The following is a 19158-nucleotide window of genomic DNA, read 5'->3' as shown; positions in this document are numbered from 1 at the left end:
GTAAGGAAAGGGTTTTATAGCTTAGATATCGTATCGCGAAGTTCGGTAGCTAGCTTATTTACGACGAGAATTCGTATTAGTTCGGGGTTATTCCTTAATATAATATTAGGACCGGTAATAGGAGCGGTAGCGACCCCGACTCCTAAGAACTTTTCTTCGGTTTTAGTTTTACGTCGACGGATAGCTAGATTCTTTTCGTAGAGGTACCGCCGATAAAAATTAGTAAATAAACTAATCTTTTATAATCCGTTATAAGAATAAAATTAGTTTCATTTAACCCGTCTAAGGAAATAACTAAGTTTTATAGTATTAATATATCCTTAGAGTTATTTATCTCTTATAGTTAGCTCCTTAAGGTACGCCCCCGGTAGGGCGTACCTTCTCTTTCTTTTTCGTATAGTATTATTCTTTTAATATATACCATTTTACCTAGCGAATAGCTCGTGAAACTATAATAAAGCTATACCTTAATTCCTTAGGTTCCGTTCGTAGGTAGGTTAAAGGCTTAATTAAATAAGTTAGTTAGGCTAATTAAGCGTCGTTAACGGAAAGATTTACGCGAGGTTTCGCGAGCGCTACTACGTCTCCCGACGTAAGGAATTAGGTTAATATATTAATAACGAAGAGTATGTATTTATAATATAGAGATATCGAGAATACTATAATCTTTATCGTACGATATTAGGCCTTCCGCCTTTCTTTAAGAGGGAAATCGCGTTAAAAGCGTTCGAGTTTATTAATACGGGCCTTCTTATAATAGCGTAGAGTCTATTTACTATAACTAGGTTAAAAGCGAAAGAAAGGGACCGCTTTTTCCGCATATAGCTACCGTAGGCTTTAAGAAACGCCCGTCGCTTTAAGCCTATTATAAATATTTACTAAGAAGAGGAGTTACGTATTAACGTAGACGTAATTTTAATACGCTTAGGTTTAAAGAGACCTCCCGATATATATAATCTTCGGCGTAGAGCTAAAAAATAATCGGAAAAGCTAATAAACTCGGATATTATCTTATATTAAAGCTAATTACGGAAGCGTTTTTATGGGAAGCGTTTCTATATCTATATATATATTACTTATCCTTAAGAAAGCTAGCTAATGTCGTAAACCCGTAATCTAATACTTTACTTCCGCGTTTCTAAATAGTCGCTTTAAGTTAGCGATATACCTACGCGATTTTAATTCTAGCTTATGCTAACCCTAACGGTATAAAATATCGTAAGTAAAAAGATAGATAATACGCGTCGTTAGTCCGCCCGTTAGAGGGAATTTATTTAAAATAATTAATACTTCTATAAAATATTGAAATGCCTTTTCCTAGCTAGACTTTATATATCGTAACTTCGTAACTATGATATATAGGCGTAATCTTCTTATTTTTAATAGAGTCCGCCGGGATATAACATTTAAATAAAGTTTACTAAACTTAAGGAATCGTTTTTAAGTAAATAAGGACTTTATTAGAGATAGTTTTAAAAGATATTTCGCCGAAGATTAAGCTAGGCCTTTACGTACGAGCTATATTCGGAGTAGTTATTTAACGCGTAACGGCTTATTAAGCTTTCGTAATATATCGGTAAGTTCGTATATTAAATTAAATAAATTATCGAATAAAGGGTTCCCGTATTAACCTACCGTATATTTCTCGAGGCATATAAGTAACCCTAGGAATCGGCTTTGAAACGGAAAAATCTTACCGCGTAAAATATATATACGGAAGTTTATAACCTCTTCGGCCGGCGTATTATAAAGCGGTTATTATATACCGAAGGCCTTTAACGCCGTACCTTATCGACCTTACGTTACTTTACTTAACTTACTTTACTTTACTTACCTTACTTTACTTTATTTACCTTACTTTACTTCGCTTACCTTACTTTACTTCGCTTACCTTACTTTACTTCGCTTACCTTACTTTACTTCGCTTACCTTACTTTACTTCGCTTACCTTACTTTACTTCGCTTACCTTACTTTACTTTACTTACCTTACTTTACTTTACTTACCTTACTTTACTTTACTTACCTTACTTTACTTTACTTACCTTACTTTACTTCGCTTACCTTACTTTATTTTACTTACCTTACTTTACTTTACTTACCTTACTTTACTTTTATACTTATATGGTATCCCTATCTATATTATTTATATATAGGCGGCCTTAGAAATAAAAGGCATATTACGTAACGAAATAAGGCTATATACCGAAGGCGTATTAGATTAATTATTAATAATATTCCTAGCTATATCCTAATAGCGTTACGTAGGTTATATTTAATATAAGTAAGTATATTACGTTATTACCGGTAGCGCTTCCTATCGATTTATTACTCGTTACTAGTAAACCTACCTACCGAAGAACTCCTTCGACTAGCTTTATAGTAGTACTATTCCTTATACTATCGAGCTCTTTAACCGAATGATTTTATCGTTAGATATACCGGGCTATAACTAAATATTTAAAACGCTTGGTTATTAAACCCGTATTAATTCCATACGAAATCTACTTATTAAATACTCGATATTACTTAATAGAAGTAATAGCTTCGATAATCCGTAGATTCGTAAGACGTAGTCCGTTAAGGCTTATTAATTACCTTATTACGTCGTACTTAACGTTTATTTACCGAAATATATATTTTTACTTACCGAAACCTATATTTTACCTAGCGTTATAGCTATACTATAGCGATAGCGGAGCTAGATAATATATGATCGAAATTCTTAGTTAATTCTTCGGTAGTTATTAATAGGGAGATATTAAAGGACCTTAGAATAATCGACATTATAAGCGGAAGCTATCGGCTTTAATGTAGTAGCTAAGCTTATAATATCCGACGAAATACCTTATAAAACTTAAGGTTTAAACGCGAACTTATTTATAAAAACTCTCGGAGCATTATCGATTAATTAAAGTAGGTTTTTAAGAGTTAGAATAACTAAGGAGATATTTATATTACCGAATATTTAACGAATCTTATTAAGGAATCGATTTACCGCGTTTATTTCGAAGAAAATGTTAAGTTATACGTACCTTAGAAGATTCTGGACTCTTTTTAGACTAGGTTAACGAAATCGGCCCCCGAAGTCGGTAGGGATAATGGAAGCGTTAAATCTTATCGAGTTCGATCGGGAGGCGATCTTAATTAAAAGGCGTATAATAACGTTAATTTATTACTACGAACCTTGGTTTACCTGCCGAATATTTAGAGGAATATAATAGCTTTATATATTTTTATGATTTCTTTATCGCGATTTATAAACTATCGGGACTATCGGATAAACTTTATCTTTCCCTTTTCTATCCTTATATATATATTATTATAATTTAATACGATAATATTTATTTTTAAATAAATATCTTACGGAACTTTATATTTTAATATTAGTTTACGCTTAGAAAGGGCTAGCTAAGCTATTACCGCCTAATAATACGTTATTTAAGGGGTAGTTCTATCCTACGATAATATATTATTTCGTTATTACTATATAGCATTTTAATATAAAGTAATACGTATTCTTAGACGGGAGAAATTAACGGCTATAGAATACCGGAGATACGTTAGAGATTCGTTTATATAGTTATCGCATTTAATGACTTAGACAGCCTAGTTACTCCTATATATTAGGGCTATAAGGGTCGCTTTAGACTTAGTTATAAGTCCTAAATAAGACGCCTTATCCTATCGATAAAAGCCGTTCCCGCTAATTTCTTAGCCTTTTAACCTTAAAGTATCGGGTTATTACCGAAAATTAACGTATAGTCGCTTTAAATGTAATAAATTTCCCCTAGGAAAAATGTTAGTAAGTAATTTAAGGAAAATACCGAGGCGGAACCTACTATCCTCGCTAGAGATTATTCCTTAAGCGCGGTACCCCGGTAGGCTAGCGGTCCTATCGAATATCTTATAGAAAAGTATAATAAAGGAATTAAGGATTAATAAGAATGCAAGGGATATATATATTTACCTTTCGTTTCGTCGGACTACTTAGAATACGTTATATAAGAGCCTATATAAGGTTCCCTTTCCGGATAGCTCTATTTATATATATACGTACTTATACTTTTATACTTTTATACTTACGTACTTACGTACCTACGTACGACTTAAATATAATTAATAAGAATTTAACGCCTAACCCCGAATCGTTTCCTTAAAACGGTACCCCGTATTCCGTATTATAATATACTAGGTTTTATTAGAACGTATATAATATCCCGTTAAACGTAGTTTTAATCTAGTAGTCGACCTATTAAAATAAGGATATGGCTAATTTACCTAAAAAGGTAAAGTAAAGTTAGTTAAAGTAAAGTAAAGTAAAACTAGATACCGAGGTAGCGATTATAAGCTTGCCTTTTACTACTTTACTACGTACGTTAGCTTAGCTTTAATTAACCTATTCTAGCGGCTTAAAGCGCTACGTATCCTTAATATGGTTCTTTAAGATCTCGGTCGTCGTATTAGCGCCTTAAACGATATTATCCGGCGCTTAATCTTAGCGAAAAGGTATGTTTAGTCGTTTTATTATCCCGTTATATTTACCTCTCGCCTTTCCTTCGGGCCGGTATAGCTTACGGTCGTATATAGGCTAATATATATGGCAGGCCTTTAAAGCTATGCCTAATAAGATATCCGGTACCCTTTAACGAAGGTATTATTTTAGTTTATATTAATTATTAAGAATAATAAGTCTTATGCTAGCTTACGTATAAAAAGAATATAAAGGATTCTATTATTATTTAATTATTAAGCTTAGGCTATATTCCGCCTTATTTAGTACGTTATTAGCTATACTTCCTAGTAATTATTTCTTATATTAGATTCTATTTAACCTATATTAAAATATAGGATCGTACGGGTTTTTATACTTATTAACTATGCTTAGGTAGGTACCTCCCTAACCCGATTAATAAACTATATATATACCGACTTATTTTTACTTTATGCGTATCGGCGCGCCGATAAACCCCTAAAGCTAACTATTATTATAAGCCGGCTAGAACCTAGGAAATTATAACATACGATTATAAGTATAAAGATAAGGACTTTTAATTAACTATTAATATTAATAGGATATAGTAATTTATATTACTAAGAATAGATTATATATATCGTAACCTATTTAAAATGCTCTAGGAAATAATAAGGGGAGAGATATAAGTCATCGAGAATAAGGTAGTTAGTTTTGGAATACGGGTAAACGCCTTAAACGAAATAATGCGATAATATAACGAAGGAATTACGGAACTAAGCCATAAGTTAGATTCCGTAAGAACTAGCCTAAAAAAATTTACTTTAGATATTATTACCTTAGTTAATAACGGTAATAGAAATAATAAGGAAGTAACGGAAGAGGGAATTAAAGGCCGATATATTAGTACTTCTTTTAATATAAATTAACTTAATTTTAAAGGCTTCTTTAGGTTTTAATATCTACCTACTTATATACTTATATATTTATTTACCTTATCCGCTTATATAGTTATCCCCGTAAGATATTTATATATAGGATATACTAAGGTCCTAAAATTAATAATTTAACTAGGCTTGAAAATATATATACGTAAGTTCTTCTTAGTTCCTATCGGGATACGAATATTAGAAGGCCGTAACTATATATTACTTCCGTTCTCGATCTCCGATTATTAATAAAGCGAGGTAGATATATCGAGAGCCTCGAATTTACCGATAGAATCCTAAGGCTTTCTCGATCCTTCTTTATTCTATATTCTTAGATATTTAGAATCGTCGCTTAAGCCTACGATATTTCTTACGTTTATAATATCCCTTCTTCCGCGATAGTAAAGCTTATATTACTTCCCGTCGAACGCCTCCGGATAAGAGGATAAGCTTAAGGTTTAGGTACTTATCGTTAGCGATAACGCCTTCGAAGTCGGTAAATTAATTAATTTAATAATAAGTAATATACTACCGAACGCCGGCGCGTCCCTTACGACGCTTAGTAGTAGTACGGCGCTTCCGGCGATAGCGCGGAAGAGGAAAAAGGCCGGGACCCGCGGCCCCGCCGCCGACGATAAGCCGTTCCTTAAGTTTATATAGAGGCGCCGGGCGTTAAGATAAGCTCGTTACGGGTTAGCTATAAGTATCCCCGGGTACGCTTAGTAAAAAGCTTAATATAAAAACGCTCGCTTTTATAATATACCTTACGTATCGTAAAATATTAAGTAAAAGAGTTCCTAGCGGCGTTTTTACCGAATTAGTTTTACTACCGTTTTACGATATTTAAATACCGCTTACCGAGTTTTATTTCTCGCTAGTACTTATCGAAAAGTATATAACTAACGACGACGTTATCGAAAGCGGATATAAGGTAGTAAATAACCGCTAGCCGTTAGTCTTTCCGCTTCTAATAGCCGTAGAAAGCGTAAGGGTAGGTTATAGTACCTATCTTTATTTACCTTTACTTACGTTCTTTTATTCGTTTGCGTTAAGTTATTAACGCTTATTTATAAATTATATTAAAATATTTTCCGTACGCGGTATCCTTTTTATTTTCGGCGAAAGCCTTCGACGACGCTACGTAAGGGATAATACGATTAAAATACCGCTACGTACCCGCGGCCCCGACCTTATTTCTTACGGCGAATATATAGCCGTATTTTTACGGGAGCCGGACCTTTATCGCTTGCGTTACGGGCTAGTAACGCGCGACGCTTAAGGGCGGCTAGCGGTATACGATCCCGCCGACGTTATTAATACGGTAAGCGACGCGGCGGCCCGGCTTTCTTAGAGTTACGGTATCGGCGCGTTACCGCCGTAAATAGATAAGTCGAGAAAAGGAAAGATAAGGTTAAGAAATAGGTACGATTCTTTAAATGATAGAATATTATATTACTCGACGCGGCGGCTATGGAGATTATATTCGTAGCGGCCGCTAAGCTTTCCTCGCGGAAAGAGGAAATTAAACGCGAAATTTATAAAATAAAGGAAAAGCGTTAAATACGACTAAGGTTAGGAACTAACTCCTAGTAAGGGTCTTTTAACGCTAGGCTAGTAATAGTTTACGTCTTCCGTCCGTTACTACCCGGGTATTACTTCGTATTTCCGATAGTAAACGTATTTTACGATATCCTTTATTCCTTTCTATTAAGTTCTTAAAAAATCTAGATAGAAACTTAATTAACCTAAGTAAATACTTCTTTATCCGCCTGAAATTAGGACCCTGGAGCTTTATTTCGTTTGCATTTAAAATTCGACGTATAATACTAAATATTTCTTTCCGATATTCCTTACCTAGTTTAAAAGAATAGGAAAAGAACGAGAATAAAATGACATTTAATATCTTATTTACGGGAAGTACGGTTTCCTTTTCTTTTATATACTTGCTTTAGGTAAGTACTTATAAGTACCTACTTAAGGCTAGAAACGGGGTAATATATTATATCGCGTAAATAAATATAAGTTTATTATAATAACGACTTTTATTAGTCCTTAATTTATCTTTACTTCTTCTTATACGATAGCGACCTATATATTTATTACGTTTTACCGAGCTACGGTTATCGGAGCGGTAGTCCTTAATATCGATCTTACCGAACCGTAGTAGCTCTATATTTCTATGAATACGCCGACGAGTTTCCGATATTATAGAGGTACTTAAGGATTTCAAAGAGCGTATAGAGATATAGGATAAGCTACTCGGTAACGAGAAAGAGGAAGACGGAAACGGCTATAACGACGAGGACGAGGAAAAGTAATTACTAAGGCTAAAATATAGTCTTAGTTTTCGAATATATATAATAATCTAATTTTTAGGTATAAGCTAGAGAATATAATTATTTTAATTACTTTTATACTTCCTTTTAAAACGAAATAATAACGGCTTAACGTTAAAAAATCGCGCTAAATGCGGCGCTACCTTAGCCCTAGGACCGGCTAATATAAGCGCCTCGGCGTTTATTCCCGAACCTTATATATTCGTCCTATACGCGAAGGGTTTAGCGTACCTTATACCTTATTTCTCGAGGCTAGTTAAGGGAAAACGCTTTAAGTATTCGTAGTAGGGTATATATTACCGTATAGTATTTTTATAGTAAACTTTTAAGATAGAAGTTTCGTTATTACTATATGTTACGTAAAGAGCTATCTATATATAGCTCCTTACTTTTTCCTTGGTTATTCGCTAACCTAATCTAGCTCTTAGTTCGCTTATATAATATAACTTATAGCTCCTTATTATCTATATATAGGTAGCTCGTATTTCCTTTATTTATTTCCTTCCTTTTTAAATAATTAGTTAATTTACCTTTTTCTTTTTATATTTTATTACTCTTAGAAGTAACCTTAATACCTACGTAGCTCTCCCGATTTACGTAATATTATATATATATATAACTCGAATAAGATCTCTCTTTTAAGGAGGCCTTCTTCGTTTATCTTTAAGCCGTCTACCCTTAGGCTTTTCTTTCTAATTATTAATCCGGGTATTGCGACGAAGTTTAGCTTTGTTTTATACTCGCGTTTTAGCTACTAGCTCTATTAATCCTAAGAATATCCGAGGTATTAGTTAAAGCTTAACCGCTTATTATATATTTATTCCTTTACTTCGCTTTTGCCTTTTGGTTATACGCTCTATAGGTTCGGCCGTGATTTTATTATCGTTTTTACGGCTCCGTTTCTTACTCGCTTTAATCCTCGTACCTAGCTTAGTTTTACTCGACTTTAACGCTTCCTCGGCCGAACGTATCTTACTTAGGACCTATTATACCTATAGTCGTTAATTAGCCTCCTTAGTTATAGCCTTTACGTATTACGATACTTTTAATATCCTTTCGTTTTCTAGTTACTTTTAGTATAGCTAAACGAACTTAGTAAATTCGTTTAGTTATTAATACTCGAAGTTAAAATACTCGATCTACGTCGTTCGTTTATCTTATTACCTAGGGTCTTCGAGGAGCTTAAATAGCTAAGTAAAACCGTAGTTAATAAGGCGGCGGTATATATCTTCGGTAAGCTTCGTAAATCCTTTATTACGAATCCCCTTAAGGCGCTTTTACTACCGCCGACGGTCGTTTTATTCCTTTTCTTATTCCTTACGTATAATACTTTCGAACTCCGGGTCCGTAGTAATTTAGCTAAGCCCTTTAGAGTCGAAGTAGCGCCGCTTCTCGTCTAAAAAAGAGGCAAAGTTATCTTCGCTCGTAATATTAACCCCTCGAGAAACCCGCTATCGTTTTCGAAACCCCCCTTAACGAATTAGCTATCGCGAAAATACCCCTAGGTTATTTAGAGTTAAGGCCGTTTTATTTCCGAGCTACGGTCGTAGTATGTTTTTATACGCCTTTAGGTTCTTATATATTTCGTTTAAAGTCTTTAGCGAATACGTTAGCTCGTTATTATCGTCGACGAGCTTATAATAATAATAAATCTAGTATTTCTTACTTATCCTAGGCTATAGAGAAAGCGATAGCGGCCTCGTAAATAGTAATAATATAACGGCGAAATTTCGTATCGTAGAATATCTTCCTTTAGTTAAGTCGCTTAGCTTAACTATAAGCGTAAAGAAATCTAAGATTCGCGAGGCTTTAGTTAATACGCCGGTATCGCTATATATCCGGAATTAGCTAATAAATACGAAAGGAAATAAGGCTTATTACCTTAGTTTTTTCTCGAGTTCCGTTAATTAAGTATTAAATATATAGTTTTAGTTTATAATTCTAGAAATATCGAATACGTTTCGGATATCTTAACTATCTTTTATAAACTAAACGAGCCTTAATTTATCGAGGGTTAGAATTCGTTCTACGGAATATTACGAGGCTATTAGTATATATTTCGTCGAGGTATATAGCGCGCTTACGGGGGAGTCGCGTATTATATAGGCGGGTATTTACGATAGAGAAAAGAAATAAAGTACGCGGGAAATAACGCGAATATTATATCGTTATAAAGCCTTAGCCCTTTGGTTTATAATAGCCTAAAGTACTTATATAAATACGTACCGTTATCTCTGGTTTTAGTTACCGTTTAAGCCTTATATACCTTTACTAACTTATCGTAGCTTTATTTATAAGGTATTTCTTACTTTAAGAATAATTATTACTACTATTATATTACGTATTTCTATTTAATTTATTATATTTACTAAAGCTATCGTATGTTATATGCGATAATACGTATATAAATTAGCGCTTTTAGTTTAAACTAATAAAAATAAGTTTTAAACTTTAATAAATACTAAAAAGGTAGCGTCGGTTATCTAGCGATAAAACATTCTATTCCGTAGCGCCTAGGAATAACTCTAAAGCTATTAATCCGTTTAAAAACCTTTTTATTTCTATAATGATTTTTATCCTAGAACCTTTAATCTAAGTTAATTTAATAAGTATAGGTAGTAAAGGGAAGTAAGTTAGGCTTATATTTTTCTCTTTTATAGTATTACGTTAAAGGTATTTTTATTTATACGAGGTAGCCCTAATAAGGGTAAAGTTAAAGGCGCCGGACCTTAAACTAGGCTAAGGTTTCCGGAAGTCGCGGTCCGTAACTCGGAGTCGTCGTTATTAAAGAATTAAGAGGCATTATTAATATTAAACTTCGCGAAGAAAGAGTTCTTAGGGTTAAATATTTTATCTAACGTAACGAATACCTCCCGGAATAACGATAGAGAAGATATACTAAACCTATAGAGGTCTTTTACGCTTATAGTTACCGAATTTCCGATCGATATTTTTAGTAGCGAATAAGAGAAGGGATAGCCGTTTATCCTATGGTCGGTTATATTACCGTTAATAATAATACGTAGCTACTCGCTTTTCGCGTACCGATTACCCCGGTAAACTAATATCGCTTCGCTATCGTTATCGTTCTTATTATAGTCGTTTTCGATAGAATCGAAAACCAGGAGATTAATTCTCTAGGTATCTCGCGAGCCCTCGGGTAATAATAACGACTTATTATAACATTCTTAAGCGTTCGCGCGTATTTTTAGCTTAATATATAATATCGTATCTAAAAATATACGAGCTAAATAATCTTACGTTTTCTCGAAGTACTTTTCGACTTAACTACGTATATCTTTATATTAAAGCTTACTATTTTTATCGTATATCTTCCCGCGGCTTAAATAACCGTATAAGAGCTTAGTAATTACTATTACTAGCTCTTAGATATCGATAGCCTTCGTATACTTACTCCGCTTCTTTCCCGAGGAGCCTTCGTCGAAGAACTCTAATAGGTAAAAGTACGGCGTCTTAATAATAATTTCGAACTTTAGCCTTTCTTTCGAGACGCTAAAGTCCCTTAGTTTAATATTAATAATATCGGGACCGCGATACTCGATAAGAATGTTTCCGTCGTTAATGTTTCGGTATATAATCGGCGGCTCGAGCCCGTAAAGATATATTAGCTTTAATAAAGCTTATCTTATAATTTAAATATATTCGAAGCCCGAGAAATACTTTCCTTACTTTAAATATTACTTAAGTAATTTACCGGCGAGGTATTCGAAGTATAATTACGAGGGCGGTCTAAGCTCGAAGTCGAGGAGCTTAACGATATAAGGCTTAATAGATTATTAAATTATAAAATAAACGCGGAGAAGGGATAAATATTAATATAAGAGATCTTTTCTATAAGTATAGCCTTATTCTTCTATGCCTTATAAGGCTTTTTTAATCCTTTTTTAGGCTCCTTAAAAGCATATAACTCCCGCGTTATAGCATTTTAAATACGATAGATTATTATATAGCTTCCTTCGCCGAGCTTTTTCTTTAATAAGACGTTATCGTTAATAGGCGTATATATCTTATTAAGGAGACGCGTTACGGAACGGATACCGAAATTATCGAAGGTTTTATTTAGGCCGGCCTTGCCGGTACGGAACCTATTAACCTTAACCCTAAAAGCTTCGGAGTTAATGTTAAATGTTTTTACGACGACCTGAAACTAAAGCTCTTACGTAACCTTAATTATAATTAGGCCTTTTTCTTTTAAAAAATCGTTTCCTTTAATAACTTAATTACGATTATTCCGCGCCCTTTAGTTCTTTCTTTTATATATAATAAACGTTCCCGCTTTTAATTCGAGGTTTCGTACGATAAAGTAGTAGTTATCGTTAAAGGTAAAAGAAATATAACGGAAGCTAACCCCGGGGATTATAAGAAAGGTAAAATCGGCCTTAGGGTCCTAGCCTTTAATAAGGCCGTAAAAGGTCGTAGGGATTTAGTCGAGGTTTATCTTTTAATAGGTTACGTATTCGAGGCTATCGTATTCCTTAAGCTCTTACGTCGCCTCTCGGTCTTAATAGTTATAGGCGAGCTAGGGTTCTATAACGGCTAAGGGCTAGCGCTTCCGCCTTTTTACGATATAACGATCGTTATTTACGCCTAACTTAATTACGAAGTTTACTACGTCGAAGCTTTCGGTTCCGATAACTAGATATATATACGTTACGAAGACGGTATTTTTTATCGTAGTAAGTAATTATAATTATAGGAATAACGAAGTAATTAATAACGGATAAGAAGGTATAGGCTTAAGGTAAAGTATGAATTCCTCGCTACTACTATTTCTTTTTATTCGCCTTTTAAATAAGTACGAATAGGAACTATAATTAAATACCTTAGTATCGTCGCTTCGGCGAATAAGTATTATTTAAGCGTAATAACGTAGCGCTTCCGAGCCGCCGGTATTAATGCTTTTATACTTAAGCCCCTGATTTCGGGACTTTATAAGTACCCCCGGATTTTCCCCGGATCCTTTCCTTCCGATAATATTCTTTTAAGGTAGGAACTAACGATCCGTAGCGTTTTATTTCGTCTTACTTACCTTTTATTATAGTTATAATTAGGTTATATAGGGAACGGGCGAATATTTCTTAACCCTATAAGCTCGTCGTTTACGGCTAATACGAGATAAGGAAAGCTAATCCTTTTAAAAAAAAGGACCATACGTATATTCCCTATGGAGCTCGAACGTAAGAATGTCGCGATATAGCGTAAACGACTTAGCGCCTCTTATTCGACGGCTAAGCTATTAGTAACTAAATGCTTAATAATATTATAATATATATACGTAACCGACCGACGTACGTAAAGGTATACGTTTTAGTAGCGGTTCCTTTCGTAGCCTCGCTACCTTAATCGTAAGGTACGTAAAACGAGTTAAAAGGTAAACCTAATTAATTAATTAAAGGTATAAAAACTAAACTATTAAATATACGCCTAAAGGATATAAAACGCTTTAGAGTAAATATCCTATAATTACTTATTTATTAGTTTATAAGTCCGTACGCTTTTATAAGCGCGCTTATTATGCTTTAATTAAACTCTATCCTTATTCCTTATTCCTCGCTTTAATTACTTTTAAGGCGTAGATACGGTAGCGAGAGATTATCGAATAAGTAACGGATTATTACCGGCGTATTCCCGTATCGATCCTTTAGAAAATCCAGAAAATTATATAGCGATAGCCGTAGGGAACTCTCGCGGGAACGCTACTCGGCGGGATCTTTCGTTAGGAGTTAAAGGTAGTATTTCGTCGCTAGAATTAGGTCGTTTAGTTTAGTAGTAATATTTTATTAGTTCGAAACGGCATTAAAAAAGGTATCCCGGCGTAACCTTAAATTCTAGCGTAGTTTATTAATCGCGTAAAGGATTATACCGATAACGTATAAGAAGAAGGTCTCGAGAGAGATTAATTTTAACTTAATTAAGATCCGCTTATTCTTTTTACGGTAATTATTCCCGATAATCGTATTAGGGTTTATCGTAATAACGGTTACTACCTTCGATAGCCTTTTTTCCTCGAGTTTATTAAGAGGTAGAAATTTATTCGAGAACCTCTTAATCTCGGTCTTAAGTACGGCGATAAGGCTAGCGTAATTAATAAGTACGGGAATAGACGCTATGGTAGGAAAATAAAGTAAGGTATAAAGTAAAATAAAGTAAGAAAAGTAAAGTAAAGGAAGAAAAGTAAAGTAAAGTAACGGGGTAAAGGTATTTAAATTAGGCAAATAATCTTAATAATATACGTAACATTAGGGCATAGGTATTATTAGTATAGGTAGTCCCGTAAATAACTAATAAACGATAAGTAATAATACGGGCCACGGAATTTTTTACGTATATTATCTATTTATAATTCGTTTCTTTCCTTTTACGTTTTAAATGGCGGAGAGATTTTATGTACTTAATTTCGTTACTAATGCTTCCGTTTTTAGTTACCTCCTATCTCATATACGAGTTATGTGGTAGGATAAGGATCTATCGATACTATATTAAGTACTATTCCCCTCTCTAGAAAGGATTACTATAACTAAAAGTATTTCTATAGTTATACTAAAGCGAATTAAACTTAAGATACGATATAGGTATAATATAAACATTATATTAATCTAATAGCTCTTTCTAAGAATAGAATAGCTATTTTATATAATATCGAAAAAGTAATAAATACTTACTTTATTAAGGTAATTACACCATAATACTTATATTAAATTATAATAAAATCCATATCATAACTTTTACTATAAGTACTTTATACTTATAGAAAGCGTTCGTTTATATTATATCATATGAAGGTCATGTTTATACTGTGTTAGTATTACAGACATAGTATCGATAACCCCCCCCCTTTCCCCCTATGGTATATATTGCCCCAACCTGGGCACGTAACGTTCCCGACTTGATATAGCCTACCTACCTATCTCCTACAACAGCGATGCGTGTCGAGACAAGCTGAGCCGATCGACAGCTACGTACGTCCTAGCCCGGTATAGGCAATATGCCCGACACTGAAGAAAGAAGGATGCAGATCGGCATGAGATAGTTCGCTACCTGCCTGTGAGCTTATGTCGTACGAGCGTGTTGACGCAGGTCTGCAGACAGGTTAGGAGGTTAGGTAGGTAGTCGACTGACTCCCCTTCCCTGGCCGCTTACTCGTCGGGTCCAGATGTGGATGGCAGCCACCGCGGGTCACCGGTACAGCGCCCGGGTTTTCCATAGCGTTGTACATACCTAAGGTACATACCACCCTAGAGGCACCACCGGTTGTGATGTTGTGAGGTGCTTACGGTGGTTCTGTGTCGAGGATAGAGCCGCCTCAGCTCTCTCTACCTTACCTACCTAGACCTAGCTACCTTTGGAGGTAGGTACCTATATGCTATCAGTACCTGGGATAAGGGTACGTGCAAGATAGGGCCTCCTGGTTTCCGGTGGGCGCCAGGTTGGGTACCTCCGAATACAACCTTATGTAGGTACGATGCCATGGACAGTCGGACGGGAGATCGACGAGCGATTTTCTTAGCCGTTACCAACCCTTCTTAGCCTCCTGTCTTCCAAGAACTCTGGTGGGGCCTTTATATATTCCCCTATCCGTCTTGTCTCCTCGCCTAGTCCTCCTCCTGCAAGCTTTCTCTCCGGGTCACATCTAGAATTACGTTCGCCAGGCCCATCGGTACCTTGGTATCTTAGGTACCTGGTAGGCATGTATGTGTCCAATACAAACCAGGCTACGTATACCTAATTCACGGGGTGCACGCCCAACACATGTGATTCGAAACCTGTACATGCCTACCTACAGGTAGAGGAGGAGGAGGTAGGTAGGCAGAGGGATGGATGGATAAAGAGTAGGCAGGTAGGGATAGTATATGTATACATACGAGGTACACGTAAGTACAGAGGGTAATTATGCGCGTATGCACGTATGTAGGCATAACCCTGGCTGAGTGGGCGCCACCCCTCCCGGGGACCCGGGTAGGTATCATGGGATCGTGGTAGGAAATATGTACAGAAAAGACGTACCGCCTCCCGGCCAGTGGAATTCTGTGGCGGGGGGAGTGAAAGTTGAGAAGACAAAAGGACCACCCGGCTGGGCGGTCGGCCTACCTACCCAACATATCCCTCCTCCGTTAGCAAATCCTACTGCTACACCGAGATCGCGCTGTCTGACTCGCATCGGAGTTGAGCCATCTGAGCGGCTGCTCATACGCTATCAGGTACGGTACTTTCGACCTCAACGTCCAACGGCCTAGCCGGCTGATCGTCCCCGGAGCCGCCGTCGCGCGCCTAAGAGTCCAGGTACATATACGACCTGACCTACCCGGTCGACGCGCGTCAACAGCACACGGGCTTGTAGCCTCCTCCGTGGCGGCGTAGCGTAAGCAGAGCACGGATATAGGCAGGCAGCAGACGGCTCTAGTTTCCTGTCGTGCGACCGACGGCGATGTGATAAATGTGCTTGTGTCCCTCGAATGGAAATAGCCTGGCCTGCCCCATCACCGTCGATCGCGCGCCCTCTTCGGCGCATATATTAGCGAGGCCCGGTCAGTGGACGCCAGACAGCCGACGAGCCAACCCGCGAGCGCCTGGCTCAATATATGACGTAGGGAGCTTATATGTCGCAACTAGCCTCTCCGTCGAGCCTCCACCGGTTGAGCCGTGCTTGCACGCAAGTACATGCGGGAAACGGCGTGGGCTGGCACAGGGGCTTCGATTGATCGGCGACCAGTCGGCCCTAAACACGCCGGCGATCTCAGAAGTCGGACACCTCCGCGAGCCCCCTCGTCGAGTACATACACACGTAGTTCGAAACCGTTCTACTACTGCTGCTGAAAGAGCAGACGCCGCGCGTTGGAGGCTCTCCATCGGTCGAGACGCTCGCTTATCCTCAACATCTCGTCGTAGCCGTCCCGCTGGCCTAGCAGGCGCAGATACCACCGTAGCCGTGTGGTTCTACCCGGTCGGCCCTCGTCGAGATCCCTGGTGATGTTGTAGAATAGCGCCTTCAGGACTAGAGTTGGCAACACCGGCCCACGGGTCCCCTGGAGGTGCATAACACAGCGCGTGATCAGTGCCAGCGCCGTTCTGTTTGTGACGGTCCGCGACTGCGCGAAAGCCACTGACAGTCTAATCACCTTGTGCAGCTGGCGATTCGTAAGACCTCTTCTCCAGTCGCGATGCCCTCTCACCCCACGTCTTCTCGGAAAGCGGGTGAATATGTATAGCACACCTAAGATTTTTTCGTGCCGCAACGATCGCGAACGCATGAGGAGCGCCAAGGCTTCGGATGAAAAGTTTGCCCTCCAGAAGTGGGATGAGCCCCCTTTGCCCTTCTCGCTGAGAGAATACAAGTTTATCGCTAGCACTGGGTCGCGTGCGCCGATGGCGAGATTGGCTAGGGGCCTAGCTTGGCTCCTCACGACATTCCTCAACCCTTGAGCGACACGCATAATATCCTGTTCTCGACCGAGGTCGTGGAGAAATTCGCAAAAGCGCTTGACATGGGCAAATTCTCCTCTCCGCCACAAGGAGAGGCATAACCAGCCGTACCGCATCGTATTGTCACAGCCTCGTACATCCTGGATCGCATTGTACAGACCAATCATATTCCCGAGGGAAGAGCGGTTCCGGACCAAGTACAACTCGCAAATCTCCCTGTTGGTGAGGGGGACAGCCCCCGTGCCGGCTTCGAGTTGGGAGCATACTCTCACCAGATGATCGCTGTCCACGCCTGGCAGTCTAGCTAAGAGTAGCAGCCAAGCTAGACGCATTTGGGCGTAGTCTTGCTCTTTGTCGCGTATGTATGCCAACAAATTCTCGTCTGTGTGTGCCGACACAGACTCATCTTCGTATGTCGACATATACTCATCTCTGTACGCCAACACATACGCGGTGCAGCTTTCTAGAATATGGAGGTGATGGGTCGAGTTGAGTTGCCTCAAGGGTTTGGCGATACGGTCGGCCTGCCGGACGATTTCGACACGGCTGCGTGTACGTTTCGCCGCCGCTATGTAGGTGTGCAAATTTGCTGTTATGCTCATGGGCATCCTGCCCAAATAGCTATCAGGTATGTTTCCCATGGCATTTGTAAATATGCCAATGGCGTTTATCTTCAAGTCGGAAATCCGGTGCAAGATATCGCACCAGACGATGTGGTCTAGATCACTACGGCCGTCGAATCCGTGGCCAGATAGGCCTTTGATGGTCGCCCGGAGCATTGCTAGTTTAGCCGCATCTGCTTCCTTCGGATCCAAACATCTCCCGGAATCAGATAGTTCTGTATCTATCCCCAATTGTATCGCATCCAAGATAGAGCAGATAGCCTCGCCAGAAAAGAGGAGACGAGAGACGCCGTCGCACCAGCTCTCGCAGAAATCCGCAAAGGATAAATTGGCGGGCGCCGTCGGGTCTCCGAGAATACCATCTAACGCCATCCTGACAACATCTTCCTGGGCAATTCCCGTCCCCCAGATGACCTTCGGGGCCCGGTGCCCGGCAGCCGCCAGCAGATTCCGCCAATGAACCTCGGACGTGACCCTGGTATCGACCACGGGCGCCGCTTGCGCAGCCTGATCCGGGGCTACGCTACTCAAGACTTCGCCTGGCGCTAGGTCTCCGTCGGGGGCGCCTCGAGCTTCCACACTGGGCCGATCCGCGGGAGACGCGGGAGGTACGCCGGATAGCCAATCGGTGACGATCTGCGTCAGAGTAGAATCTGACGAGGTCTTGGCGCGGCTTTCTCGAAGCCGCTCGCTTGGTGTCGGCGGCGTCCACTTCCATTGGGTCAGATCCGCAAGGCTTTCGAGCCCCCATGGGGGCGCGGCGCATTGCGGCTGTCCGAAATTGAGCTCCCCCATCCGTCTCCTTCCCAGGCGCCTCCTATTCTCCATCGGCCCGGGGACGGAGGAGCCGTGGCGGGCAATCTTCCTCGAGACCATACAAAAATGTTGGAAGGCGGCGCTGAGGAGGGCGTCGAGAGTCCATATTCCATCGTGTCGCGGACGGAGTTGTCGATGGGCAACCCGGCAGTATTGCGCGGCTAGGGAGGACATGGAGGGGGGGAGGAGGAAGGGCCGACCAGAATCTCTCTCGATTAGAAGGAGGTAGGCTGAGCAGTCCGGCTTGAACCATCTCGACCGGACCGGACGTGGGCCATATAATGGGGGGCTGGTTGGCCGGAACGGCGCAGCAAATTGCGTCGGCTGAGCCCTGGGGGGGAGGAAGAGATGGGAAGCGCACAAGTTGACAAGGCGGATGGAGAGTGGCCTTGCCTCATAAACACCTTTTTCGCCATAGGAACTTGACGTCGAGATGAGAGAAAAACCCATTCCCTCCGTCCTATTGGTGGACTGGGCTGAAATCGTGCCCCGCCTTACTCATACGGGAGATAAGATATCTTATTAGGTACCTTGTTATTCT

The 19158-nt window shown here is 39.1% G+C and overlaps 1 protein-coding gene across 1 annotated transcript; it reads right to left on the bottom strand.

Annotated features, from left to right (window-relative positions):
- Window positions 1-16559: 16559 nt before the first annotated feature.
- GGS23DRAFT_593337 (uncharacterized protein) lies at window positions 16560-18791 on the bottom strand (the record flags this gene model as incomplete). The annotated part of the gene is made up of 1 exon (XM_051518025.1): window positions 16560-18791. One exon carries the CDS (start codon window positions 18789-18791, stop codon window positions 16560-16562), a length of 2232 nt encoding a protein of 743 aa, XP_051375305.1.
- Between the last annotated feature and the right edge of the window lie 367 nt (window positions 18792-19158).

The sequence above is a fragment of the Durotheca rogersii genome (genome assembly GCF_024521655.1).
Source record: "Durotheca rogersii strain YMJ 92031201 chromosome Unknown GGS23scaffold_3, whole genome shotgun sequence".
Lineage (NCBI taxonomy): Eukaryota > Fungi > Ascomycota > Sordariomycetes > Xylariales > Xylariaceae > Durotheca > Durotheca rogersii.
This window is presented reverse-complemented; position numbering and strand designations above follow the sequence as displayed.